Genomic DNA, 27487 nt, shown 5'->3' with positions numbered 1-27487 from the left:
ATAATAATGGCAGCTTCCCTATAAAGTGGTTGTGAGGGTTCAAATGAGGCAACGCCACGGACTGACTCTTTGGACCCTCGGTTCGCAGCTCTGGAAAAACGGAAGGCAGAAATTCCCAGGATATGGCCCCATGGTGGTGTAGGTGGGGACTGGAGTAGAGAAGAAGCCACATCTGTCATCCACAAGCCACCTAAGAACCTGCAGAAGCAGGTGCCCCCGGCCTCTGGGAACTAAAGCTCCATCCTGGGCCATCATCTTTGGTGTTGATATTGTCTGCAGTCGCTGCCCATCTGGAGTGGAAAATGCAGTAAAAATCACAGACATATGGAATACTGAACTAGGGAGCATAGGTGAGTGGGGGTTGGAGAGACCAGAAAGATAAGAGAAGGCAGGGAAGGCCTTGGAAGAGGGTGGTGGTAGATTCCAATCAGGGGACAGGGGAGACAGAGAGCGCTGAGTTGGGGGAAATTGGGTGACTCTCAGGTTTTTATCGAATTTATCAAATGCCTACATGTGCTCAGTGATCCAAAGGCAGAAACAGGGGGAACCATGACAGTATGAGTAGTGAAGTCCAGGAAGGCTTCCTGGAGGAGAGGACATCTCAGCGGACACCTGAAATACTATAGGAGTTAGAGGAGAAGCAGGGGCCAGAACATGGGGGAACAGGTCCAAAAGAGATTGGAACTTGAGATGGGGTGGATTGAGGAAGGATGAAGGTCAGATCCCTAAGCCTGTTGGGCCATGGTAGGAAATATGCCTTTCTATTGAGGGTACTGGGAGCCATGGACGGTGTGAGGCAGGCCGTTGCTGTGGTCAGACTTGCATTCTTAGGAGGTTAGGAGGTTCCATCTGCCTGGGGAAGTGGCAAGCCAGAGGAGAGAAGCAGGCCCACCCCTACATAGGCCCTGACCCTCAGGCCTCTTTGGCCCTTGCTTCCTACTCCTGCCCCCCTTTGGCTCCTAGTTAAGCTCCTGCCCTGGGCCAACAGCCCCACTTCCCATCACCTACTGGTGAGTGAAGAAACCAGACCTCACCTGGCTGATTAGCCCATGACTGCCAGGCTGGCTATTCTAGAGCTCATTCCAAAGGCCAGGTTCGCAGGGAGTCTGCTTCTCCCTCTGTCTCTCCCCCTGCTCTCTCCTCTCTGTCTCTCCTCTCCTCCTCCCCTGCTCCTCTCTGTCTCTCTCTCTCTCAAATGAATAAATAAAAGCTTTTAAAAAATAAATAAATAAATAAACAAAGATTAAGGCCAGGCTCTCCATAGCCAAAGGCACAGCCTATATGCTGCTTTAGAATCTAGGCACACTTTACGGGCACCTGGAGGCTGACGCCACTCCCGTAAACCCAAGAGCAGTAAGGAAGGGGCAGGGAACAGCACCTTGAGTAACCTTAGCCAAGATGACTCCTCACCCCAGGTCAGGTTCCCATCTGCCACAACGAAGGAATAAGACCACTGGTTTCATGACCTTCTCCAGGCCCTCAGGGTGTTTTAAAAAGCACTGGTTTTGGACTTAGCCTAGCCTGGGTTTGACTCTCCACTATCAGGTAATCTAGGGTCCTTCAATGAGACTCAGTTTCCTTATCTGTAAAATGGACCAGATCATAATAGCATCTACTTGTGTTTGCTGTCTCTTACCACACAACAATGCCAAAACTTAGTGGCTTAAAACGGTAAATGTTTACCTCTCAGTCTCTGTTGGGTCAGGAATTTAAGAGTGGTGTAACCGGGTAGTTCTGGGTCCTGGATCCCTCATGAGGGTACCAGGAAGCTGCCAACCACCGGGGCTGCGGTCTCCTGAAGGCTGTTCTGGGGCCGGAGAATCTGATCCCAAGATGGCGCCCTCCATGACTGGCAGGCTGGGGCTGGCTTGTTGGCTGAGGGCTTCCGTTCCTCTGTCAGGGCTGCTCACGTGTCCCCACAGCACGCCAGCCAAGAGGGAGCAAGGCAGAGCCTGCAGTGTCTTCCATGACCCAGACTTGTAAGCCCTACTGTCACTCCCACGGTATTCCCTTGGCACACAAGCCTGCCATGACTCAGTGTGAGAGGGGACAACACAAAGGCATGGACACCAGGAGGTAAGGCTCATCGGGGCCCATCACGGGGTCTGGCTACCACACCACCTTAGAAGTTCTTCGAAGATTAAATGAGCATTTCCTACGCTGTGGCCCTAAAATCCCTGTTTCCTACTCAAAATGCAGCTTCCTGGGCCCTGCCTCCAACCTCCTGACCCAGATTTCTGGGAGCCAAGGCCCAGGAATCTGCATTTTTAAGCCATGCCCACCCCCTGAGGTGACTAGGACATCACAGGTGTCCGCAGATGGGAGGAAGAGCTGATTTTTTGTGTTGGCCCCACTGGGTGTGCCAGGCCCCAGATGCTGGTGAAACAGGAGAGCATGGGTGTGTGAAACATCTGCTGGGTGTCTTAGCATAATCGGGAACAGCTGGGTTGAGAGCAATATGGATCCTCTTAGAGATGTGCGAACGGTTTATTTGGAAGATCAGGAGAAGACCCTGTGAAATCCAGAGGCAGGAGTTTCAGCCAGGCTTTGGGGTACCAGACGGTCTCTCTCTCTCAGGCCCCCTCACACCTGAGTCTGTTCCTCCAAATTCAAATTTCCCAGGACCCTGCCTGGCTCAGCCTGCGTCTGAGACCAACTCCTGCCTGGCGACCATAGTTGGGGGAGAGAAGAATCACATGAGCTCACGGGGCCCGGGAGGCAGCGATTGGCATCTCAGTGCCAAGCCCTGGGTGGGTGCGCACCAACAGCAGCGGTGATCCGCACCTTCTGGAAGGCCTGGGTGCACTGCCCTGGATCTCGGCCCCACAACCGGAGAAACAACAACAGTTCCCCCGAACAATGAAGGGAGTGCAGTGGCAGTGGCCCCAGCCTGCAAGTGCTTCCCAAACCCCTCCTGGTAAGAAGAGCCATGGCCGTGGCCCCAAAAGTGTGATCAGACCAAGCCAGCTCTGACCCCTCTGTCAGGAGCAGGCAACCATCTTGTAACCCTAAGTGAAAAAACAGTTCATGGGACCCACCTTTCAAAAAGTCTTCATCAGGAAATGCAAATTTGGAGTTGAGCTTAATTAAGGAGTTTATCATTCTACTCTTGAAGAGTTTCATTTTAGATGCCGCGACTTTAGAAATTGGGACAAGTAGTAGGAACTTTTCAATAACCAAGTTTGTGTAACATGAGTTAAGGTGTCTGGGGATGGGTTGGGAGGAGTGGACAGTTGGGACAAAACAGCTCCTCTTAGAACGTATAAGTACAGTGCTATTCTTTCAGTATTTGTTTGCTCTGAAGAGGAGATGGATGTCCCAGCGAATACCACCCAGCACTAACCTTCTCCCCACTGAGCTGAGAACAGCCCTACACTTAGTCACCTAGAGCCATGCTCCTTAGAGGGAACAGCTACAGTCATTCAAACTTACCTGTTAGGAAGCCTCTGGCTGAAAAAAAAAAAAAGTCCACTCAAACCTTTAAACAAGAACATTTAATACCTCAAATTACTAGATGTCCAGGAGTAGGGCAGGCTTCTGGTCCATTGATTTGTCAGTTCAAGGATATCTTCAAATATGTACAACCCAGCAGGGCAGATTTTCCTTAGCGTGGCCTACTCATGATCACAAGATGGCTGCCACAGCTCCAGGCATCAGATGTAACCTATCCCCAGAGAGCAATGAAGAGCTCTTCATTGTATCTCTTTTTATTTTATTTTTAAAGATTTTATTTATTTATTTGACAGAGAGAGATCACAAGTAGGCAGAGAGGCAGGCAGAGAGAGAGGAGGAAGCAGGCTCCCTGCCAAGCAGAGAGCCCAATGCGGGACTCGATCCCAGGACCCTGAGGTCATGACCCGAGCCGAAGGCAGTGACTTAACCCACTGAGCCACCCAGGCGCCCTGTATCTCTTTTTAGAAGCAAGAAGACCCTTCTACTCACATCTCTTTGGCTGAAATTCAGTCACACAGCCATTCTTTAGCAGCTAAAGTCTAGCTGATCCCTGAAAGTCAAGAGGGAGCAGCACAATTAACCGTTTAGGGTAGATGGATGTGGGCAGCCAGCCCATAGCTTTTGGCCTGGTTGCCCTCCTTGAGGTTCTCACCCCTACCCCAAGTGGCTTCTCAGAATATCCCTCTGAATATATACAATATCCCCCAAAAGACTGTTTGGTGAGGACAATTTCCTCTACTTTGTCCTGCTTCTGGGATGTTTTACTCACCCTTAGACACATGCTCCAAACATCCCCCCTTGGTCTGGCGGAAACACTGACATACTAGCAGGTAGATGTCCAATGCTCTGGTATGGACTGACTTGTCTCCCCTTCCCCTTTCAGCGGGTTGCAAGAAAACATTCCAGCGCTCAAAAGCCTGGCACGTGAGGACACCCTTGTGACCCTCCCTCTTGGAGCTGTCTCTCTCCTGCGACTTCCCCCATCCTACAGCCCAGGCCCTGCAGAGACTGTGGTCACAAACACCACAGGGAGCGCCCTGACTCAGCCTGTGTGGGGAACCACTTCCCTGGCTCCCATGTCAGCTGTGGTCCCGGGAGAGGTGGGAGTAATTACTCAGCACATCCTGGGTGCTCAGGGTGGCATGATTTCCTGACCCTGATCGTTTTCATTTCTTATTCATGAACTTGTTCGGAGGACTGAGGATGGTAGGTTGCTCATCCTAAGCCACATTTTCCTGAGTGTGCACGGTTTTTCCAGGCTGGCAAGGGAGACACGTGACTCAAGTCCTGAAACCACATTAGGACCACCTTGGGCCAGCCCCTTCCCATCTGTGAATCCCCCAGTAGCCCAGCAAACAAGCTTGAGGAGTCTTGTTTGAGCACCACCACCATCCACCCTGTGCTCACAGAAGACATCACTCATCACAGGCTCTTTCTCTCTGAACCAGCATTGATGTCAGAAATCTCTTCCAGGGCCCTAGGCAGCCACCACGAACTGATCTGTGAGAAGAGGCAGGTTTTGACTCTTGCCTCTGCCATCCCTGACGTCCCTCCCAACTGTCAAGCCCTAGCCCACAGTTAACTTTTAAAGTCTTCACCTTTCCCCCTCCTTCCTCTCCCCTCTGAAAAGGAACTTTGCAACTCCACCCCCCCACACACCATATTCCTCTGGAAGGCTCTGCCCTTCTTCCACAGGATTCTAGGTGTTTATGTCCCTACTCTGACACTTTTACAGCTGTGTGAACTTAGCAGCTTTCTCAACTCAAGTCTCAGTTACCTCATCTGTAAAACGGAGCTGTTATCTGCTGTAAGATGTTGAGAATGTGCCCGGCAGAACATCAGCCATGGGCACTCGCATCTACAAGTCATTTCTCCTGTAGGGTCTCCTCTGCAGTGAAGGATTTTGGTGGGGAAAAATGAGACAATCAGCCATTTTTTTTTTGACCAGTTTTTTTTATTTTAGCCTTTACATGCCCCTCCCAGGCTGCCTGATATCTCTGTACCCACCCAACTCCGGAGGCAGCCTGACCCCATCTTGTGCTTTTTTGTGGGGGTGGGGTGATAAAGGGGAGCAATGGTAGGCACTGTACCTTTACAGAGCTTGTAAACCTGTACCAGGATGGGGGCTGACACCTCACCCCACCAGCTGGGTCTGGCCAGTACCTGGGCTCTGGGCAGATCTTAACATCCCTGGAGACCCAGAGCCTATAGACAACAGCAGCCATCCCTACCCCCTCCACTGGGGACTTGGAAAGGAGGGGCATGGGAAGCGTAGGAACACCCCAGAGGCACCTGTCAGCAGAACAGGACGTGTAGAGACTGGGAAGAAGGTAGAAAACCAGGTGAGATTCTTGAGGTGACGGTCTCCAGCCCAGGCTCCTGATCCTGATCCCTGGGAGCCGTGCCAACTGCCCACCGCCGACCCTCAGCCAGCCCAGAGCTGGGTAACCTCACCCCCTCCCACCAGCTAACAAGAAACAAAAGCAGTGAAAACACCAGGCTCTGTTGCTGGGGGGAAATACCCTAAAGTATTAAAAATTAAATTAAAACTGAAGCCCCAGTCAACTGAGCCAGCAGTGAGCTGGTGACTGCAGACACAGGTACCCCCCCCCCATTCTTCCCCGAGCCCCAGGGTCTCCAAAGACAGCAGGAAGGGGCCTCAGGACCAAGCCCCACTGTCACCAAGAGGGACCCTCTGGGGAAATACAGGTTGGGGCATATGTGTCCTCAGGTGGTCCCCAGTGTGGGGCACTGAGGACTGTAAACAAAACCCAGCTTGAGGGCCGGGGGTGTCCCAGCCCCCCGAGATTCTCCCTGGAAGAAGAATGGCCACTGTGGTGAGTACGTAAAACAGCAGTCGGCCTCGAGGCAAAGCAAGACCTGGTCTCCCCATCAAAATATTGGGGGTGGAGGTGGACGGGGACTGTGGAGTGAGGGGCTTCCAGAAGCTAAACACAGCGTGGCAGCTGTTTCTTTGCAGTACCAAATCAGCACCCAGGCCCTTTCTGGGTGGTGAGTCAGCTCCTGGCCACCCATCCCTGGGGAACCCGGCTAGAAAGTCAACTCAGGCCACACCTGCCCAGCTGAGGGCTGGACAAGGGCCAGAGCTGGGGCAGAAAACCCACTTCCGAAGGAGACTGAAGTGTGTGGTTAAGGAGTGTCGGGAAGGCATGTGAGAACCCCCACAGGGACACACGCATGGCCCAAACCAGAGGGCCGCTGCTGTGCTAGCAGTACCTTCTCAAGGCCTGGCTGAGTCCCAGGGCAAAGTCCTGCCTCGGGAGCAGGTCATCTCAGGGCACAGGTCGCGCATGAAAACCTGCACCTGCGCAGCCTTCTACACCCGCCTGGGGAGTCAGGAAGGCGGCCTGGAGCCAGGCCCTGGAGCAAAAGGTCAGACCCAGGTGTGGTGCCGCCAGGCCAAGGCTTCTCTCTGTCCATGTCCAGGGCCAGTCCCAGCGGCCAGGACCAGGGCTGAGTTGGCATTGCCTTTCAGGCCCCAGATCCTCACGTGATCCCAGTCACCCCAGTGGGGGCCTGTTAACAGCAACAGGCCTTTGCCGGGTGACTCCGGCCAGCATGGGGCCAGAGTTCCCTGGATACCAGGACTCCGGCTTCTTGAGGCTCACCGAGGCCCCGGAGGCTCCCTAGAAGAAGGCACAGGGCTCCCTTTGAGTCCCACAGTACTAAAGCACCCCTCGAAGCCGGGTCCCAGAAACCAGGCCACCCCGACTTCCCTCAGGAACCCCCCTCCACCCTGGTCTCCCAGGGCAGGGCCTGTCAGAGCGAGGCCTGGGGCTGGGGTCCAGCTGGAACCAGCTCCCCCACCCCAGGGGTGACGTCAGGGTTGGGCCCGGCTCCTGAGCCACTGGCTTCTCAGCGCCCTCACCTCCTGCCCGTACAGCTCGTGCAGCCGGGCGAAGGAGCCTGTGCGGAGGGGCCCGTTGGGCGCCGAGGCCCGCCGCCGGGGAGGGAGGGGCGGTGGCGCGGGGCCCGGCCGGGAGCCCGCAGCCGAGGCTCCCGCGCGGCTGGGGGCGGGGTTGGGGGCGGGGCTGGCGGCCGGGGGCTCCGCGCTCCACACGGCGCAGCCGTTCTCCTTGGGCGGGAGCGGGCGCGGCCGGCGCGGCGGCGGCGGACAGTCCCCGGCCCGCATGGCGGCCAGCTGCTGCTCCAGCTCGCGCACCACGAGCCGCAGGTAGTCGAAGCTGGCCCGCGACAGCGCCTTCACCCAGCCCTCCATGGCGGCCTGGCTCTCGGCGGCCAGCACGTAGGTGCGCGCCCGGGCCCCCGCGAAGCGCACGGCGAAGGCGAACTCCTCGGCGGCCTCCACCAGCTCCACCGTGCAGCCCTCCAGGATGATGACGCCCACCGGCTCGCGGCTGGCCGGGTCCTCGAAGTAGAAGAGCATGTTGCCGCGCAGCACGAACCAGCGGCGGTGGTAGGCCGCATGCCGGCCGCCCTTCTTGTACAGGAAGCCCGCGTTGTCCACCGGCGCGTCGCACGTGGCGTAGAAGGCCAGGCTGCGCTCGTTCAGCTTCATGGCGGCCACGCAGGGGCCTGTCCCTGCTCCCCAGGACAGCCCGCCGTGACTCACACGGCCACGGCCACCAGGTCCCTCCCCGCACCGCGCCTCGCTGGGACCTCACTGCCACCCTTGGCCACCCACGGCCCTCAACACCTCCCCACCCCCGCACAGCTGAGGAAACTGAGACTCCTGGAGCAGAAGCGGCCTGGCCACGCTCACGCAGCTCTTCAGGATCAGAGCCAGGGCCCAAATGCAGGGCTAACTAGCCCCCGAAGTCTCCCCAAGGTAAGGTGGAGCGTAATTACTGCAGGCCAAGCATTTTGTATGTATTAACTCATTTCATCTCGCAGCAAACCCCCGCTGGTAGGGCTCCCACCACCCCTATTTGACATGTGGGGTAACAAAAGACAGAGAGCTAGTTACAAAGCAGGTTGGGAGGAACTGAAATTCAAACCCAGGCCTCATGTCAGGCCTGGAGGTTTTCAGCATCCCCAGAAACCAGACCGGCTGTCTCTTTGTGGTCCCTTCCAGGTCCCAGCACCGCTTTTACAACTGGCTTTGATTTGCCTATCCCTGGAATGGGGATATGAACAGAACTTATTTTGGAAGGCTGTAGGGCCTTCATTTATCAAACTTCACTCATCAGATTTGTTAAGGACCTTCTATGTGCCAAGGACTGTTCCAGGCACGAGGAGTACAGCCATAAATGAGAGAGGGCCACTGCCCTGGTGGCATTGACGTGCTAGTGGCAGGGGAAGAGGGCAGACCATTAACAAACAGGTAAAGGTACGTCTGCCAGGTGGTCTTCAGTGCTATAGAAAATAAAATACAGGGAAGGGGCCAAGGGTGTTAGGGACCAAAGGAATGTTTGACTTTAGTGGGAGTCAGGAAAGGCTATACTAGAAGGTAACATCTGAGCAAAGACTTGAGGAGGTGAGGGAGGGAGCCCCAGAGACATACCAAGCAGAGGGAAGAGCAAGTGCAAAGGCCCTGAGGTAGGAACCTGCTACTATGCTTGAGAAACAGCCAGGAGGCTGGTGAGGCCAGAGCAGAGGGGGAAGGGAAGAGGCAGAAAACACTGTTATGAAGTGACCCAGATAAAAGGCCCAGGGCTTGGCCCTCACTTATAGGAAAGGGATGCAGAGCGCATCTAATACCCACTTAAAGCAGAGGACTCCAACTCTATACATTTGGCCAGTGATTTTTATCCACTTTTCCCCAAAGAGTACATGATGGGGGCAACACTGGCCAGACGGGATTAACTGGGAGGTGGAACCTGGGCCCCCAACATAGCCATACCTTCCCTTGGAGTATTTCATGGACAGTTTGTTTGGGATTCACAGCCCCACTCTGCACAGGACAGTAGCAAAGCATGTAAAATCCCTGGATTGCAGAAGGTACTCAATTAACATTTATTCCCCAGCCTGGGTGGTGCCTTACTCAGGGGCTGGAGGAATGAGGTACGGCTGGTGACTCTCTTGGGAGCATCTGCCAAGCCAGGCAACCTGACCCAGAGCAGAGGGGAACGACCGCTCCCAACTGAATCCACGTCATCTAACTTGCCTGAGCAGTCAGGGAAGGCTTCCTGGAAGAGACAACACGAGCTGTGATTTAGTAGCGATCAGCCTGTCTTGACCTAGCAGTGGGACCAAGGTCAGACAGAGGCCCTGAAGGCTCAGGGCATGTAATCCCTGCTCTGCCTACCTGAGCTGAGTGACTTTAGACACAGGCTGCCCTGCTCTAAGCCTCAGTTCCTCTCTCTGCAAAACAGGACTCATGCGTCCTTCCTCACACCCCAACAACTCCATGTGGACCCTGGCTCCATTTCACACAAGAACCACCCACCCTACTTGCCCCATCGCCCTCCTACCTCTCAGGCCAGCGCTTGCCTCCCTGCCCTCTGCCTGGTCTGGTGCCGCTTGCTCTTCTCTGGGTTCAAATGTCAGCTCTGTAGTGTTCGGGTCGTGTGAGCCGGGCAACCTTTAAGCTTCTCTGGGCCTCCTTTTCCACATCTGTAAGATGGGATCATGACGGCACCTACATCAGGGTGTTGCGATGTGACAGTGACTCTGTAGAAGGTGCCGAGCCTGGTGCTGGACACACAGTACACCCTCAGCAGTGGTAGTGTTGATACTCTTCTCGGCCTCACCAAATGCTCCCCTCAGCATTCTGCCTCACCCCCTCACCCCCACTGTGCACTGATCAAGCCCAGTTGATTCCCCCCCCCATCCCAACCTCTTCCAAATCACTTCTAATATCTCTGCCCTCTACCCCTTCCCTGTCCTCCATCCCTATCATCACTTACCTCACAGCTGCCGTAGCTTCCTGGTTGTCTCCCTGCCTCCACCCTTGCCCCTTCCCTATCCTCTTCAGGGTAAGAGCCAAACTCCCTCCTTGGCCCCTCCCCGGGCCCCACTACAATCCATTCCCCACCGAGGGATCCTGTTAGGAAAAGTCCAACCACACCCCTCCTCTAATCTAAACACTCCCATGACTCCCTGCTTGTCCCAGTATTAAATTCAGTCCTACCCATGGCTTCCAAATGCCCTTCCCCTCCCTCTCTCCCCCTTGCTCCTTCAGCTCCAGCCACCCGAGCCTCCTTGCTATTCCCCAAACACACCAGCCTTTGCCCTGGCTGTTCCCTCTGCCTGGAATGGCCCTCTATTTTCACATGGCTGACTTCTCATCCTTCAGTGTCAGCATGACCATCAGGGAAGCAGTCCCTGACCACCCTGTACGCAAGAGACACACACCCCGTCACTTCCCTGCACCCCAACCTGAAATTACCTGAGTCATCTCTGCCTGCTCTGGGAGGGCAGGAGTTTCCTGCCCGAATTCCAGTGCCTGGCATGTAGTTGATGCTCAGATACCTGTGGAATGAATCAGACAGTTATCTTCTGAAATCTCTCTACATCCCCAACCCACATTCATAGATGTGGAGAATGGAGACAGAGAGGTTAAGTAACTTGTCCAGAGGCACAGTGTTGTGCCCAGAGTCACATGCTCCAGGCAACCAGCACAAAGGGGCTGATCCTGAGATGTCCCCACCCCATTAAGACCCAAGGAAGAGCAGTTTCCCTCATGGCTCAGCAGCTGTCCCCCTGCTGCTGCCCAAATGGGGCCAGCCTGGCCCACGATCACAGCCCAGCACAGAACCTCACTCTGCCCATGACTCTTGCCTCCTCCAGCCCAGGGGAAAAAAAAAAAAAAAAAAAAAAGAGGGCAGGAAACAGAAGGCGTGCAACCTCCAGCTCCTGGGAGGGCCTGGTCACCCACTTATCTCCTCACTCTCATGCTGTTTTCCAAGTTCAGAGTCCACTCCGGGTACTGCTGTTGATTCAACAGCCTTTGGCCAAGCAGGAAGCTAGAGGGAGCCTGGCCTCTCTCTGGTCCCAGGGCCGAGTTCTCTCCTCCATCTAAAATATTTCATTTCACCTTTCCCAGTCTGTTTCCTATCTGCCAAACTGGCTGCGGAGTGGGTTGGATGGACTAGAATGAGGAAAACCCACTGGCAAACTCTGGGAAAGGAACCAAAAGCACTGCCACTGGGCGTCAGGGTGAGCCTCATCAAAAAGTGAGAATATTAATCTCTATCCCTTTGGGAAGGATTGAATAAATCCCAAGAAATTATTCGGCAAAATGTTTACCAGGCAGTGAGCACTCAGGAAAGAAACTGTCCAAAAGGCAAATTAGTTAGTTCAAGGTCTTCAGGGACACAGCTGGCCCAGAATCCAGGACTCTGGGGAAACTGAGGCATGACATTTGGGATTCAATTCAAGAAGCCAGACCGCAGGTGTTGAGATTGAATCCAGCTGCACAAATGTCCCCAACCGTGGAAATGGGGGAGAGGGTGTGGCAGGTACAGAAAGAAAAACGTGCTGAGAACCCCGAAGAAGAGGGCCTCTACAAGACCAGGGGCCACAGAGAGCCCAGGGCCCCCGCCCAGGCCCGAAGCAGCCCCACTGCCCGTTGCAGAGGCTGCTTCTCCAGGTCTGGCACTGCTCCTGGCTGCCCTCTGCTCCTTTCTTTGTGTCTGGTGTGCTCCTTAAAGGACAGCCAGAGCCCAGATGAGGTGGTTCACCGCAGAACGTGGGAACCAGAGCTCCACCACGGGTGGAGGTCCTCTATGGGGCGGGGGTCGGCGGCCAAGCTCGGCCGGCAGCCGGGGTCCCCAGAGGGTCAATTACCAGTGGCGTGTTATCGCAGATGGGCAGCTCTCTCCAGCAGAGGTCTCCCAGACCGCCGCGGATCCCGAGGCCCACGGCGGCCCGAGCCCGGTCTCGCGTCCCCTCGCAGGGCCACCCGCAGGTCCCCCCTCGCCAGGCCGGCCTTACCTCGCCGTGCAGCCTAGGGAGGTGGCGGCAGCGGCGGGACGGGAGGCGCGGGGCCCCGGGGCGGCCCGGCCATGGCCCGGGACCCGCTGGGTGGCGGCGGCAGCGGTGGCGCTTTGTCTCCTGGGTGGCGGGGCTGGCGCAGCCGCGGGAGAGCGCCACTCGGGCGGAAGGAGGCGGGAGCAGCCGGACGGTCCACGACCCCCAGGGCGCGCCCCTTTAACCCTTCGCAACCCACCCACGCCGGGACCGCCCCGCCTTCGTCCCGCCCCCGGATTGGCCTGCCCCGACTCGGCACGCCCCTGGGTTCGCCACGCCTCCGCTGGCCGGCTCCTGAAACCGCTCTTAAAGGGACCGCGCCTAATTCCCCAACCCCCAGTGCCCTATCCCAGGAAAGAGGCCTAGGCCCGGGAGACCGCGCGCTTCTAGGGGTAAGGACCAACGGCGGATTTGCAGGGGAAAAATTATCTGGGGTCGTGGGCGAAACCAGGTCCTGCAGCCCTAGGCCTGGAGTCAGAGCTCTTCCCTGACTAGCGTTGCCAGATTTAGAAATTTTAGCTCCTAGCCAAATCTGAAAAACAACTCTGCTAAAAATTTGTAATTTATTAAAAAAAAAAAAAACCAAAACCTGAATACAGCACATTTCGGGTGTTTTGACAAAGTCAGTCGAGAACTGTATTATATAAACAGGGTGTCTGGCAACCCTACCCCTTGTCCCAGTGAAGAGGGAAAGTCCTGGAGTTGGGCAGGCATGGGGTTCGGGTCCCACAGAGCCGTTTGATTGCTGTGGGCCCTTGAGAAGTCAGTTCATGTCTCTAAGTCTCTGATTCCTCGTCTGTAAAGTAAAGACAATGAATATAAAGTTCATGGCACACAGTAGGTGCTTTCAGCAACAGGAGCTGCTGTTCTTTTTATTCCACCCAAAATACCATTGTTCTACCTCCTGGACCTTTTTTTAATTTCTGGCTCTTGCTGCCACCCTCCAGGACTCAGTCATTGTCTGGTCCTGGCCTGAGGACAAGAGAGGACCAGGACAACCAGGATCATGTATTCGTTCTACAACCTCTTACTAAGCACCTACTATGTTTCAGGTGCTGTTCCTTAATCAGTCAACAACTGAGTTTTGGAAGTGATCTGTGCTAGGAAGACAGTCAGCCATGGTGAGGTAGAAAAAATGTGAGTGAAACTTTAGACAAGGTGCTCAGAGAAAGTCTCTCTGAGGAGCAGAGACCTGAATGAAGTGAGGGAGAGAGCCATGTAGATGTCCGGGAGAAAATTGTTCCAGGCAGAGGAAACAGCACATGCAAAGGTCCTGAGATTGGACCATCCCAAGCATGTTTGGAGAACAGGGAACAGGCCCAGTGGGCCTGTGAAATAATCGTTGGAAATGAGGTCAGAGAGTATTGGTTGAACCAGGTGGCTTAGAGCCTTGTGGCTCATAAGATTTTACTTTTACTCTGAGAAGAATGGGGAGCCATGGGAGGGTTTTGAGAACAGGAGAGAAACATGGTCTGTCTTGGTTCAACATGGTCCTGGCTAGTGTGAGGAGGGTGAACTACAAGAAGAAGGGTAGAGGCAGGATACCAGGGAGGATCCTATTATATTAGTCTAAGCAAGTGATGGTTGTCGCTTAGAGCAAAGCAAAAGCAGGGGTGGGTGGAGAAGAGCAGTTGAATTCTAGGGCTTACCTGATAGTGAAACCAGCACAGGAGAAAGTAGGACCAAGACCCACAACATGGAGCGAGACAGATACCTAAATGCATCTGATAGTGACTGAACCCCTGAATCCACCTATACCGGATGCTGCCATAATTCTTTAGCCAGGAAAGCCTCGCCCGAATTTCCGCAACTGTAAACACTCACCAGATTAGGAAAATGCCAGGCACAAAGATTTCTGCGTCTTGATGTGGCGAAATTTTCCCAGAAGTCTGTGAACCTTGGTTTTCAGCGCCCCTCATGCTGCAGTTGGGGTTTTCCATGGGTGAAAGAGGCATAAAGCAACCACCTGGCATCTTTTTTAAAAAAAAATTCCTCAATATTTATTGTAATTTTAATTGAGGTGAAATTCATGTAACAAAAAATTAATCATTTTATTTATTTAAAAAAAAATTTTTTTTTTGCATAATATCTACACCCAACATGGGGCTTGAACTGACAACCCTGAGATCCAGAGTTGCATCCTCCACCAACTGAGCCAGCCAGCCAGGTGCCCTCAAAATAAACCATTTTAAAGTAAACATAATATATAGCATGGTGAGGGACACCTGGGTGGCTCAGTCTGTTAAGCATCTGCCTTTGGCTCAGGTCATGATCCCGAGGTCATGGGATTGAGTCCCACATTGTGCTCCTTGCTCAGCAGGGAGCCTGTTTCTCCCTCTGCCTGCCACTCCTCTGCTTGTGCTCGCTCTTTCTCTGACAAATAAATAAAATCTTTAAATGCATGTGTGTGTGTGTGTGTGTCTGTGTGTGTGTGTACATACATATATAGCACGGTGACTAGTTGATAACACAGTTTGTATAATTTAAATTTGCTAAGACAGTAGAGCTTAAATGTTCTCATCGAAAGAAGAAAAAAAAAAAAAAAAGAAAGAAAGAAACGCTAGGGGCGCCTGGGTGGCTCAGTGGGTTAAAGCCTCTGCCTTCACACATGGAGCTCAGGTCATGATCCCAGGGTCCTGGGATTAAGCCCCACATTGGGCTCTCTGCTCAGCAGGGAGCCTGCTTCCTCCTCTCTCTCTCTCTCTCTGCCTGCCTCTTAGCCTACTTGTGATTTCTGTCAAATAAATAAATAAAATCTTAAAAAAAAAATAAGAACGAAATGCTAAAACACATTGATGATGTGTTAACTAGGGAAGAGGAATCTTCACAAGGTTTATATATATGTATCAAATCATCACAATGTACACTTTAAATGTCTTACTTTTAATTTGTCCATTATACCTCCATAAAGCTAAAAATAAAGAAAGAAAAGAAAAAAGGTAGAGCTTTGAGCTTTAAAAAGTCACCAACGTGGGGCGCCTGGATGGCTCAGTGGGTTAAAGCCTCTGCCTTCGGCTCAGGTCATGATCTCAGGGTCCTGGGATCAAGCCCCGCATCAGGCTCTCTGCTTGGCTCCTCTCTCTCTCTCTGCTTCTCAGCCTACTTGTGATCTGTCTGTCAAATAAATAAATAAAATCTTAAAAAAAAAAAAAAAAGTCATCAACACTGCGCCTGGGTGGCTCAGTTGGTTAAGGGTTGTACTGTTAGTTTTGGTTCAGGTCATGATCTCAGGGTCGTGGGATCGAGCCTCACATCAGGCTGCATGCTGAGTACGGAGTCCCCTTCACATTCTTTCTCTCTGCCTCCTGGCATGCATGCTTTCAATCTCTCTCTCTCTCTCTCTCTTGCTCATAAATAAATAAATAAACAAATAAGTAAATAAATACTTCTTTAAGAAAAGTCACCAGCACAAAATAAAAGAAACAATTCAGTGACATTTCGTACATTCATGATGTTTAATCACCAACACTATCTAGTTTCAGAACATTCCTGTCACTCCAAAGTAAAACCCCACATCCTTCAGCAGTCACTCCCCTTTCTCCCCTCCCTCCAGCCCCTGGCAACACCCAGTCTACTTTCTATCTTTTTTTTTTTTTTCATGGAAGTGTACTTGACACACTATGCTACATTAGTTTCAGGTGTACAATATAGTGATTCAACAATGTACTTAGGCTCTGTTCGCCGCAAACGCAGCGGCCATCTGTCACCGTGCAACGCTATTACAGCATTATTGATGGTCGTCCCTGTGCTGTCCTTTTCATGTCTGTGACTTCTCTTCCACAACTAGAAGCCTGTGTCTTCCGCTCCCCTTCACCCATTTTGCCCATCTCCACCTCCCTCCCCAAGGGCAACTACCAGTTTGTTCACTGTATTTATGGGTCTGTTTCTGGGTTTTGTTGTTGTTGTTGTTGTTGTTATTTGTTTGTTCATTTTTGTTTTTTAGATTCCACATATAAGTGAAATTGTATGAAGATCATCTTTCTCTGTCAGGCTTATTTCACATAGCACTATACCCTCTAGGTCGTCCATGTTGTTGCAAATGGCAAGATTTCAGTCTTTTTTTATGGCTGAGTAATATTCCATTTTGTGTATCTACCCCACATCTTTATCCGTTTATCTGTGGGTGGACACGGGCTGCTTCCACATCTTGGCTGTTATAAGTAATGCTGCATTAAACACAGGATTGCATATAGCTTTCCAAATTAGTGTTTTTATTTTCTTTGGATAAATACCCGGGAGTGGGATGACTAGATCATACTGTGTTACTATTTTTAATTTTCTGAGGCATCTCCACGCTCTTTTCCGCAGTGGTTGCACCAATTTACATTTCCACCATCAGGAGAGTCCCTTTTCCTCCACGTCCTCAGCAACATATGTTATTTCTGGCTGTGGTTGTGGCTGTTTTAATTCTGGCTATTCCAATGGGAGTGAGGTGCTATCCCATTGTGGTTTTAATTTTCATTTCCCTGAGGATGAGTGATGTGGAGCATCTCTTCACGTGTCTATTGGCCATCTGGATGTCTTCCTTGGGAACATGTCAACTTATATCTTCTGCTTATTTTAATCGGATTATTTGGTTTTGAGGTTTAGGTCGCATGAGATCTTTATATATTTTGCATATTAACCCCTTATTGGATATATCATTTGGGAATATCTTCTCACATTCAGTAGGTTGCCTCTACTTTCTGTTGCTATGGATTTATCGATGCTGGATATTTCATGTAAGTGGAATCATCGTATAGGGCCTTTTGTGCCTTACTTCTTTCACTTAGCATAGTGTTTTCAATGTCCATGAGCCTTACAGCATTTATCAGTACTTCCTTTCTTTGTGGCCAATTCGTATCTCACCGTACGGGTATGCTACATTTTGTTTATTCTTTCATCTGTTGAGGATATTCTGTCATTCCAGCCTTTGGCGGCTGTGAATGGCTGAGGAGCTTTGTGGCTGGGGACCGGGGAGGGCTGGAGAAGAGGCCGTGATTGAGATGGCCTGGAAAGGGGAATTTGAGAACCAGAACTGAGTTGTGGCTGCGGTCACCAATCCTGATGATTTTACCTCCAGACCGTGTCTGAGTCTGTCACTTCTCCATCCTCGCCACCACTTCCCCATCACAGGCCACCGTCAACGCTCAGCTCTCACCAGGACAGCTGCTATGGCCTCCTCTCCCGTCTCCCGGCTGCCCCTCCGACCCCGGCACCCGGTGAATCCATCTTCCTCTGAGGGAATCCTAGTAAAACTTAAGGCAAACCAAGGCACGACACTCTCTTACTCAGAGCCCTTCCGTGGCTCCCCACTGCCTCAGAAGCACGTCCACCTCCACCCTGTGAGTGACAAGGTCCTACTTGTCCTACTGGTCCTCTGCCCACCCCTCCAGCTTCTCATGCTTCTCATGCCTGGTGTCCTATCCCCACTCCCTCAGCTTCAGCCACCTGGCTTCCTTCTGCTCCAGCAGCACACCGTGCTCAGGGCCTTTGCACATGTGGCCCATTTCCAGGCTCCTCCTTCAAGTCCTCACCCAGCCATCCCCTCTTCCCAGCCCCACCCCCACTGAGTCCAGTGCCTTTGTTTCCTCCAAGTCATTCTTTGTTTCCTCCAGTCATTCTTTCCACCAGCATTTATCGAGCATGACTGTGTCCCAGGGACGAGGGATACAAGGTAAAAATAAGTACATGCCTGCTCATAGCAGCAATATTCCCAATAACCAAAAGTTGGAAGCAACCCAAATGTTCAAGTGTCCATCAACGGATGAATGGATAAATAAAATATGGTGCATCCATAAAATGGAATATTACTCAGCCATAATTAAGGAATAGAGTTCTGGGGCACCTGGCTGACTCCATTGGTAGGTCGCCTGACCCTTGATCTTGGGGTTGTAGTTTCGAGCCCTGGGTTGGGTATAGAGATTACTTAAAAATTAAATCTCTGGGGGGCACCTGGTGGTACTGTTGGTTAAGTGTCCGACTCTTAGTTTCTGCTCGGGTTGTGATCTCAGGGTTGTGAGATTGGGCCCTGCATAGAGCTCTGCTCAGCGCTGAGCACAGAGTCTGCTGGGACTCTCTCTCTCCCTCTTCTTCTGCCCCTCCCCGGCAAAAAAAACTTTTAAAAATAAATAAATAAGAATAAATAAAATGGTCAATTTTATGCCATGTGAATTTCTCTTCAATAAATTAGGGGTGGGTATATTTAAAATAAGCTGTACACCCAACGTGGGGTTCCAGCTCACAAGCACAAGACCAAGAGTCTTGGGGCACCTGGGTGGCTCAGTGGGTTAAGCCTCTGCCTTCAGCTCAGGTCATGATCTCAGGGTCCTGGGATCAAGCCCTGCATTGGGCTCTCTGCTCAGCAGGGAGCCTGCTTCTGCCTCTCTCTCTCTGCCTGCTGCTCTGCCTACTTGTGATCTCCGTCTGTCAAATAAATAAATAAAATCTTAAGAGTCTCACACTGTACAGACTAAGCCAGCCAGGTGCCCCCTTCAATACGATGTTTCAAAAAAAGAAAAAAAAAAAAAAGACAAGTGCTCCTCCCCTCTCTTACTAGAGGGGGGTGAAAAGGAAGCAACATTCACATAGCACAGTAGATGAAGTTAGGAGTCAAGGAGAAAAATAAAGCAGGGGAAGAACCTAAGAAGTGCGAGTGATAATGAGCTTGCCCTCCTGGGTCGTTAGGAGGGGCCAGGAAGACCTCCCAGAGAAGGCGCTTTTCAGGAAAGGCCTGAAGGAAATAAGGACACAAACCATGCGGATATCCAGAGGGAAAAGCATTCTTGGCAGAGGGAACAGCAAATGCAAAGCCTCAGAGGCAAGAAACATAGTAAGGAGGCCAGTGTGGCTGGAGAAGAAAGAGCAAGAAGAGGAGAGATGAGATCAGGAGCCCCGGGGGCTTTTCTCAGAAGGCGAGATGAGGAGGAACTCGCTAGGAGGCCAGAGGGCACATGCGATGGGGGTGGTGGGCAGAAAAAAACGCAGGAAAAACCAACTGTAGGCCATGTACTTGGGACTGATGACTCTGTGCCTAACCTGTCACTACCCCAACCCCCGTTAGATGGTAGGTCCACAAGGGCAGGGAGTTTGCTTTTCTCACACCTGCGTCCCCATGCCTGGCACAGCTTTGGGCACATAGTCGGGACTGGGTGACTGGCCCATGACTCAGGGCCTGAACCAGTCCTCCTGGGAAGGTGCCCACAGGACCTGCCATCTCACTTCCAGTTCTCACCACCCCCCTCCCTTGTCTTGGCCACGAGCAGGGGAAGACCCGCTCCAAGCTGGGGTCTGAGGCAGAGTTTCCTTCCACAGCGGCCACCCCACCCCAGCAGTGGGCAGGACCTGCCAACCCCAAGAAGGAACTGAAATTGTCCTCCACCACAACTTGTGGGCCTGGCACACGGCAGGCTGGGAGGCACATGGGGGAAGGGGAGTGACCGGAAGGGCCAGAGTCCCTGACTTCAAGGGCCCCTCCTCTGGTATCCGCGCCAGCGGCCTGAAACTGCGTCCTGGGTATGAGCGAAATTTTGCTGAAAGCACAGAGACCTGGAAGGTCTTGCCAGCTCATTCCATAGCACTGCCAGTTCCTCTCCTTGTCCTCTCCATCCCTTCCGGGGCCTTTCCCCACTCCTTAAAGCCTCTCCTTGCCACTGACCCCCGAATTACTGAATTCTTTCTCCCAAGGACTTAAGCCTCCTCCCAGTTTCACCAGCTCCTTAGCTAGTTAGTTAAAAGGAGGCTCCAGGGACGCCTGGGTGGCTCAGTGTGTTAAGCCGCTGCCTTCGGCTCAGGTCATGATCTCAGGGTCCTGGGATCCAGTCCCGCATCGGGCTCTCTGCTCAGCAGGGAGCCTGCTTCCCTTCCTCTCTCTCTACCTGCCTCTCTGCCTACTTGTGATCTCTCTCTGTCAAGTAAATAAATAAAATCTTAAAAAAAAAAAGGAGTCTCCACAGGCACACTCGTGATCCTGAAATCTGGTCACCTGCTCTGCCAACTAAGCCAGCCAGGCAGCCCCCTGCAAGGTGTACTGCTGATCTGCCAAGCTCTTTCTCCCCAGACCCTCACATGGAATCTGCAAGGCACAGAGAAGGTGAGTAACATGCCTGTGGTCACACAGGAAGGGGCAGAGCTGGCATTACTACCCAGACCTGTTGGATATCAAAGCCTAACCATGCAGCTGGCTCCACCTCAAGTCCAAAGAAACGGTATTCCCCTTATTCCGGTCCTGCACTAGCAAAACCTGCAAATAACTAATCCCTTCCCTTGACACAAGCCACTCCCATTCCCAGAACAGCAGAATGGCTGCCTTTAGTCTGTATATGAAGTGTGATTTGTTTTCCTTCCTCTTAGGCTAGATTGGCCTGGTCCCTGAGCTGCACCCTAGATGGCAGAAGGGACAGAGGAGTCTTACATTTGCCAACGAAATTAACGGGCTTAATGTGTATAAGTGGGTTCCGATCCCCACTCTTCCATTTTCAAGCTGTGTGACCTTCAGCAAGTCACTTAACCTCTCTGTGCCTTGGTTTCCTCATCTGTAAAACAAGAAATAACAGCATCATGTCATCCCGTTCCTACCCTCACCCCCCGTGTCTCATAAGGTGTTCAGGAGGGGGTTCAGGAAAAATGGCTCATGTTCACTGAGCTGTGCTGTGTGTTTTACTTGTCAGGACAATGCTGACAAGTAGGAGTGATTTTACCATCCCCATTTTACAGATAAATAAACCAAGATGAAATGGCCTGGACTCATGCAGCGAGCAAAATGAGTTCAAATCCAGGCAGTCCCACTTTGAGTCTAAATCTTGCCGCCCCATCTGGTTAAGAATAAAAAGCCCTAGGGCGCCTGGGTGGCTCAGTGGGTTAAAGCCTCTGCCTTCTGCTTGGGTCATGGTCTCAGGGTCCTGGGATCGAGCCCCGCATCAGGCTCTCTGCTCAGTGGGGACCCTGCTTCCCCCTCTCTCTCTGCCTGCCTCTCTGCCTACTTGTGATCTCTGTCTGTCAAATAAATAAATAAATCTTAAAAAATAAAAAAATTTAAAAATAAAATAAAAATAAATTTTAAAAAATAAATAAATAAAAAGCCCGCAGAACAGGGTTGGCAGGTAGTAAATCCTCCATAACTGTGGGGTGTTACCACCTTCTGTTCACAAGTTTTGTTGGCAGTTCACACCTTCGAGAAATAGAAAACATAAAAAAAACAGGGGCATCTGGGTGGCTTAGTCAGTTAAGCGTCTGCCTTCAGCTCAGGTCATGATCCAGGAGTCCTGGGATCCAGCCCCACGTCCTGCCCAGCGGGGAGCCTGCTTCTCCCTCTGCCTCTGCTGCTCCCCCTGCTTGTGCTCTCTCTCAAGTAAATAAAATCTTTGAAACTAAAAGTAAATAATAAGTAACAGATTTTTTAAAAAAAATAACAAGAACTGAAAAGCTGTGATGCCAGACCTGGGTTTGAATCCTGGCTTGGAATCTGAGTAGCTACGTGACTTAAGGGAAGTCACCTTCCCCTCTCTGGGCCTCAGTTTCCTCACCTGGAAAACAGAGATAAGGGTTGTTGGAAGAATTCAATGAACTTTGAGGTCCTTGCCAACTTGTCACTGTCCGTTTATTTAAGAGGTCACTTACCGATAATCTGTTTCGGAGCACAAGAACAGACTGCAGTATCTGTAGGGTCCACCTTTGGATCCCCAGTGTCCGGCACATAGTAGGGGCTCAGAAGATCTCAGCCTGATGAGGGGAGTATTTTCCTGCTCCCCATGGCACCCCAGCTTCTCTCAGCCTGCCTGGCACCTGCTACTCCTTACTTCCAACCCCAAGACCATGTCCTCATCTCCTATTTCAGCCATGAGAAACCCATAAGGGACCTTCTATGGGGGATGGTTCCTGGGAGGCACCACTGTTTTTCTTGGGTGGGAGTCTCTCCGTTGCTAAGTGACCAAAAGCCTGCCCACAAACAGGGCTTCAGCCAATGAGAGCCAACCAACTGACGCACCTGGTTGAGAAGTCTAAGAGTAACAGCGTTTCAGGTATGGCTGGATCTAGCTGTATACATCAGTAGTTCTCAGTGTCTCCATCTCCCAAGTTTTGCTTTGCTCTGAGTGTATTCATTCTGAGACACAGTGGCCCTCCAGAAGCTCCAAGCTTATGTCTTCCCAACTCTCAAATTTTCAAATGGAATAGGACACTCTCTTGCTGTTCTGCCTGAATCCGAAATTGATTCTCACAGGTCCCTGCCCATCCTTGAACCAGTCATTGGAGCAGGGATGGGAAGGTCAGCCCCAGAGAACATCTTGATCTGAGGCTACCTAGAAAACCAGGTGCTGCTGCCATAGCAAGGGGAAGCCAGGCCACCCTGATGGCCACCGATCATGGGCAATCACCCCAAAACTGAAGAGAGCCCTGCTTGGGGAAAATGGAAACGTGGGGCTCGGCTGCTCTCTGTGCACGCCCTCAGCTTCCTACTTCTGTTTCCAAGAGTATTGCTGAATATTTCCCTCTCTCCTCACCTCCTCTCTGCTCCTTCTCTCCTTGGTCCTGTGCCTCATGCTGCCTCAGAGAGGTGAAGTAACTTGCCCAAGGTCACACAGCCAGCACATGTGGCAGAGTCCAGAGGCGTCCCCAGGCAGCTGATGGCAAAGTTCTGCTCTGGGCTCAGGAGTAAGCCAAGGCCAAGGTGCTACCCTAGCCCAGTCCCAGACAGCCCACAGAGGACACTGCAGCCTCCTCACACCAGTCATCTCTGCCCTCAAATATGCACCTGCCCTGTGGCTCCATTTTCTCCCCAGAAAGGACCTGATTGCCTGGTGGCCATCCTTGAGCATAGAGCTGCTGCTGGACAACCTTCCCATGGTTGCTTTGGCTCACCTTGAAGCCATGCTCAGTCACCTAAAGGCTGGCCAGGGGCTCAGGTGGCCACTAGCATGGTCCCTGGGGTCTCAGAGCCACCCTGGGTGATCTGCAGGTGAGGAGTGACTCACACTCATGTCACATTCTCTGTGGGACCATCCCCAGCCTCTGCCAGGCTAGGGGTAGAGACCAGGCTCCAGCAGCCCATTTTGGGGTAAAGACCAGCCTGTGGGGGACTGGAGGAATAAGGGAGACACATCTCCAAACCTTAGTCCTCTACCTAATCCTTTTTGGTTACATTTTTTTAAATTGAGGTGAAATTCACATAATATAAAATTAATCCTTTTAAAGTGAACAATTCCGTGCCATTTACCACATTCACAATGTTGTACAACACCCACAGCTTCCTAGTTCCAAAACCTTTTCATCCCCATAAAAGGAAACCCCATACTTAGAACCAGGAACTCCCCATCCTCATCCTCCCCTCCCCTGACCCAGAACAAACAGCAATCTGTGTTTTTTCTCTGTGAAATTACCCCTTCTGCATATTTCACGGAAATGGAATTATACACTATGGGACCTTCTGTATCGGGCTTCCTTTACTCAGCACATTGGGGTTTTTCTGTGTGTGGAAGGGGGTTTTGTTTTGTTTTCTTTTTGTTTTTTAATTCCATGTGAATTTGTCTTTTTTAAAGCTTATTTACTTAAGTCATCTCTATGTCCATCCCGGGGTTTGAACTCACAACCCCGAGATCAAAAGTCGCATGTTCCTCCAACCAAGCCAACCAGGCGCCCCTCACTCCGCATATTATTTGGAAGCCCATCCATGTTTTATCATATGGTAGTATTTCCTTTTTATGGTTGAGGATAGATCACATCTTGGTTGTCCATTCATCCACTGATAGACATCTGGGTTGTTTCTACCTTTTGCCTCTGTGAACACGGAATGGGCATTCAAATACAAGTGTCTGTTCGAGTACCTGTCACCAGTTCTTTGGGGCTGTATTGTAGCTAACATTCTGATGCTTCTTGTAGTGTAGATAGGGAAGGGTCGCATTCTCAGGTGTTCGCAGTCCCCTACCCCTCAGTGTAAAGGGGGGACCCGAGAACAGGTTTAGCTCATCATAAGCATCATTGATCAAGTGTCCTGTGCTACACAGATGTTTTTCATTCAATCCTCACAAATACTCTGTGCAGTAGGTATTATTCTCATCCCCATTTTGCAGATGAGGAAACTGAGACTTAGATCAAGCCAGCACGAAGGTGACAGAACCAAGGCTCGCGTAACAACCGTGTGCTTTGGAGTCACCATCCACCAATAATCACTTAGCACCTACCTTTCGTTTGGTCTCAGCACAAGGTTTTGAAGCACCTGATGTGTGCCTGAATCCTGCTCCATCCCCGCCATTCAAAGGTGAGCAAAAACATTGCCTCCCCCTCCAAGAGCTCAGAGTCTGGGGGGTATACAGACAGATGCATGAGTAATTGAACCATAAGAGACAAGCCCTCTCTCCCTCAGAAGCTTGTGGCAGAGGAAGCCAAAGGAGGCCAGAGGAGGCAGTGTCCCTATGGAACCGGAGTAGACTTTGAGCACTTTGAGCATCATGTTTCAGGGGATTTTGAAGGATGCATAAGAGTTTGCCAAGAAGAGGAAAGGAAAAGGGAATGTCAGGCAGTGAGAATAGTGTGGGCAAAGGTCTGGAAACAGGAAGCGGGGTCAGAAAGAAGTTTGGTGTGGCCAGAGCACAGGGTGTTTGGTGGATATGTGGCAAGAGGAGGTCACTGAAGATGAAACTGTGAAGGGGCCTGGCCTGTCAGGGTGAGGCTTTTATTCAGAAGGTAGTAAGAACCTTGGAGGGTTTAAGCGGGGTAGAGAGGTCGCACATAACCAAATTTGTGCCTTGGAAATTAACAATAACATTTGTTGAGCACTTACCGCTTGTAGTAGGGACTTTTACATGAATTAAGTTAATTTTCACTACAATCCTGCTCAGGACGCCGCTTCCCAGGCTGCCACCAGAGGGCGCCAGAGGCGCGCGCAATTCGGCCGCCGCCGCTGACCCGCAGCCTGGGACGGCGGCAAAGCTCGCGCCAGGGAAGCTCTTGCGCGGTGCGCCGATCCAGGGGCAGGGGTAGGACTGCGGAAGTGGCAGGTTGTACGTCCTGTGGGGAGCCATTAGGGCCTTTAATTGCCGGGATTGGAAGTAATTAAATAATAATTATCTACTGGGCCTTAGGCCACTGAGTCACTTCCCCTCCGAAACCAGATTCTCTGGGGGAAGAGGGGACAACTCGTAGCTCCCCAAGGTCGGGCTGGGGGCCCTTGGGGTGGGCGCAGGGCGCCGTGCTCCTGTGAATCGGCTGGCATTGACTTGGTGGGGGCTCTCTGCGGTGGCCCCGTGCTCAACGTGGCCCTCTGCCTGGGTTGTGCATGTGCAGCTCCTCTGAAATCTGGGTGGAGGCAGCCATACCCTCTCAGCTTTGCAGGGCCCAGCATGCTGGAGACCAGCTGGAGCCACAGCTGGGGCAGCTGATGGTGGGGGTGGGGGAGCCCGGAACGGCGGCCCTTCCCTTGAAATCCTCCTGCCACCCAGGTCCTTGATGACCTCCGAAGGGCCTCTGGGGTCATTCTTCTAACATCTTGGACCTTCTGCATCTCTCCTCTTTTTCTTCTGGGTCTCCAGCAGAATCATCCTTAAGGGTCTATTCGTGGCACCCTGAACTCTTCCAGCCTCTACCCACATCACCCAGTGCCAAAGCTGCTTCTATATTTTTAGGTATTTGTTACAGCAGCTTCCACTTCTCAGTATGGACGTTCTATCTTAGGCCATTCAGAAACAACAGAAATGTATTCCTTACAATTCCGGAGTGGGAAGCCCTAGATCAAGGACCTGGCAGATTCAGCGTCTGGTGAAAGCTCCCTTTCCAGCTCAGAAATTGTGGCTTCTGGCTGTAACCTCTTCTGGCAGAAACACAGGGGGATCTCTTTGGGGTCTCTTTTATAATCTTTATATAGGTCATGAAGGCTCTGATCTCATGACCCAATCGCCTCCCAAAGACCCCACCTCTTAACACCATCCCCTAGGAGGTTGGGATCTCAACATGAGTCTTTGGAGGATCTAAACATTGAGTCCATAGGGGGCAGAGCAAGCGCTCAGGCCTCATCCTGTGGCCCAGACTTTGTTTCCCACGGGGAAAGGATAGGTCTGCAGAAGCACATTTTATCGATGTGAACACCAAGGTCTCTGCTCATTAGCTGGGTGACCTCAGGCAACAGTCTTTACTGTCAAACCTCAGTGTCCTCATCTGTAGAATGGGTGTGAGGCTCTCGTGCCCACAAAGCTGATCTCTTTGGCCACCATTCTTCACAACTACTCCCTGAGGGACCCATGACTCACATCCAATTACACATTATAATCAACACTCTGTCGGATACGTACTGTTCATACAGAAGCGCTATCCAAACTCCCAGCCATCCCTGTAAGTTTTCTCATCAAATTCTCCCACACAGCCCAACCAAGCCAGCCCTGTGACGGTCCCCGTTTTACAGACAAAAAAATTGAGGTCTAGGGAGTCCAAGTGATCACCCAAGCTAAGAGGATACCGAACGCAGAATTCTAAACCTGTCGGGGTGACCCCAGAGCCTTCATGCTTAACTGGGGTCCCCTCAGACAATGCTGTTCTGTCTTTGAAGTGGGGAGATTCTGATCAGGCCTAATGACTTTACTTTTCAATGACTCAGTTTCCTCATAATAAAATGGGGATAACGGGGCGCCTGGGTGGCTCAGTGGGTTAAAGCCTCTGCCTTCAGCTCAGGTCATGATCCCAGGGTCCTGGGATCGAGCCCCACATTGGGCTCTCTGCTCAGCAGGGAGCCTGCTTCCCCTTCTCTCTCTACCTGCCTCTCTGCCTACTTGTGATCTCTGTCTAATAAATGAATAAAATCTTTAAAAAAATAAAATAAAATGGGGATAATAACAACAGTAAGAGTACCTAGCCCACGGCTGTCATGAGAACGAAATGAGTTAACTGATGGAAAATGTCCAGAGCCACGCTGTCGAGGGCAGAGATCACTGCCCACATGAGGCTATTTAAATTTTAATTCATTAACACTACAGAAAATTAAAATTTAGTTCCTCGGTGACCCTTGCCAGAGTTCAAATGCTCAATAGCCTCATGTGGCTCGTGGTGACATTGTGGACAAGTGCAGACAGCTCCTCTCCATCATCACAGGAAGTTTCCTCTGCCAGCCCTGACGTGGGGCAATGCCCGACCAGGCACACGCAAGCCTCTGCAACTGGTAATCGTATTGTTATTAATC

The 27487-nt window shown here is 51.7% G+C and overlaps 1 protein-coding gene across 4 annotated transcripts; it reads right to left on the bottom strand.

Moving 5' to 3' along the window:
• Positions 1-5385: 5385 nt before the first annotated feature.
• Positions 5386-12450, bottom strand: PHETA1 (PH domain containing endocytic trafficking adaptor 1). 4 transcript variants are annotated; one of them, XM_044244275.1, is made up of 4 exons: positions 12166-12450; positions 10766-10848; positions 9849-10015; positions 5386-8016 (listed from the first exon to the last, which is right to left on the bottom strand). In XM_044244275.1, exon 4 carries the CDS (start codon positions 7991-7993, stop codon positions 7295-7297), a length of 699 nt encoding a protein of 232 aa, XP_044100210.1. In that variant the 5' UTR covers positions 7994-8016; positions 9849-10015; positions 10766-10848; positions 12166-12450; the 3' UTR covers positions 5386-7294. The 4 variants fall into 4 exon arrangements, 3 of the variants coding, with proteins under 3 accessions (XP_044100210.1, XP_044100208.1, XP_044100209.1); XM_044244273.1 differs by having other exon boundaries at positions 9849-9990; positions 12166-12447; XM_044244274.1 differs by having other exon boundaries at positions 9849-9990; positions 12313-12446.
• Between the last annotated feature and the right edge of the window lie 15037 nt (positions 12451-27487).

The sequence above is a fragment of the Neovison vison genome, chromosome 3 (genome assembly GCF_020171115.1).
Source record: "Neovison vison isolate M4711 chromosome 3, ASM_NN_V1, whole genome shotgun sequence".
In the NCBI taxonomy this organism is placed as follows: Eukaryota; Metazoa; Chordata; class Mammalia; order Carnivora; family Mustelidae; genus Neogale; species Neogale vison.
The sequence above is the reverse complement of the archived record's forward strand: the minus strand, read 5'-3'. Positions and strand labels throughout refer to the sequence as shown.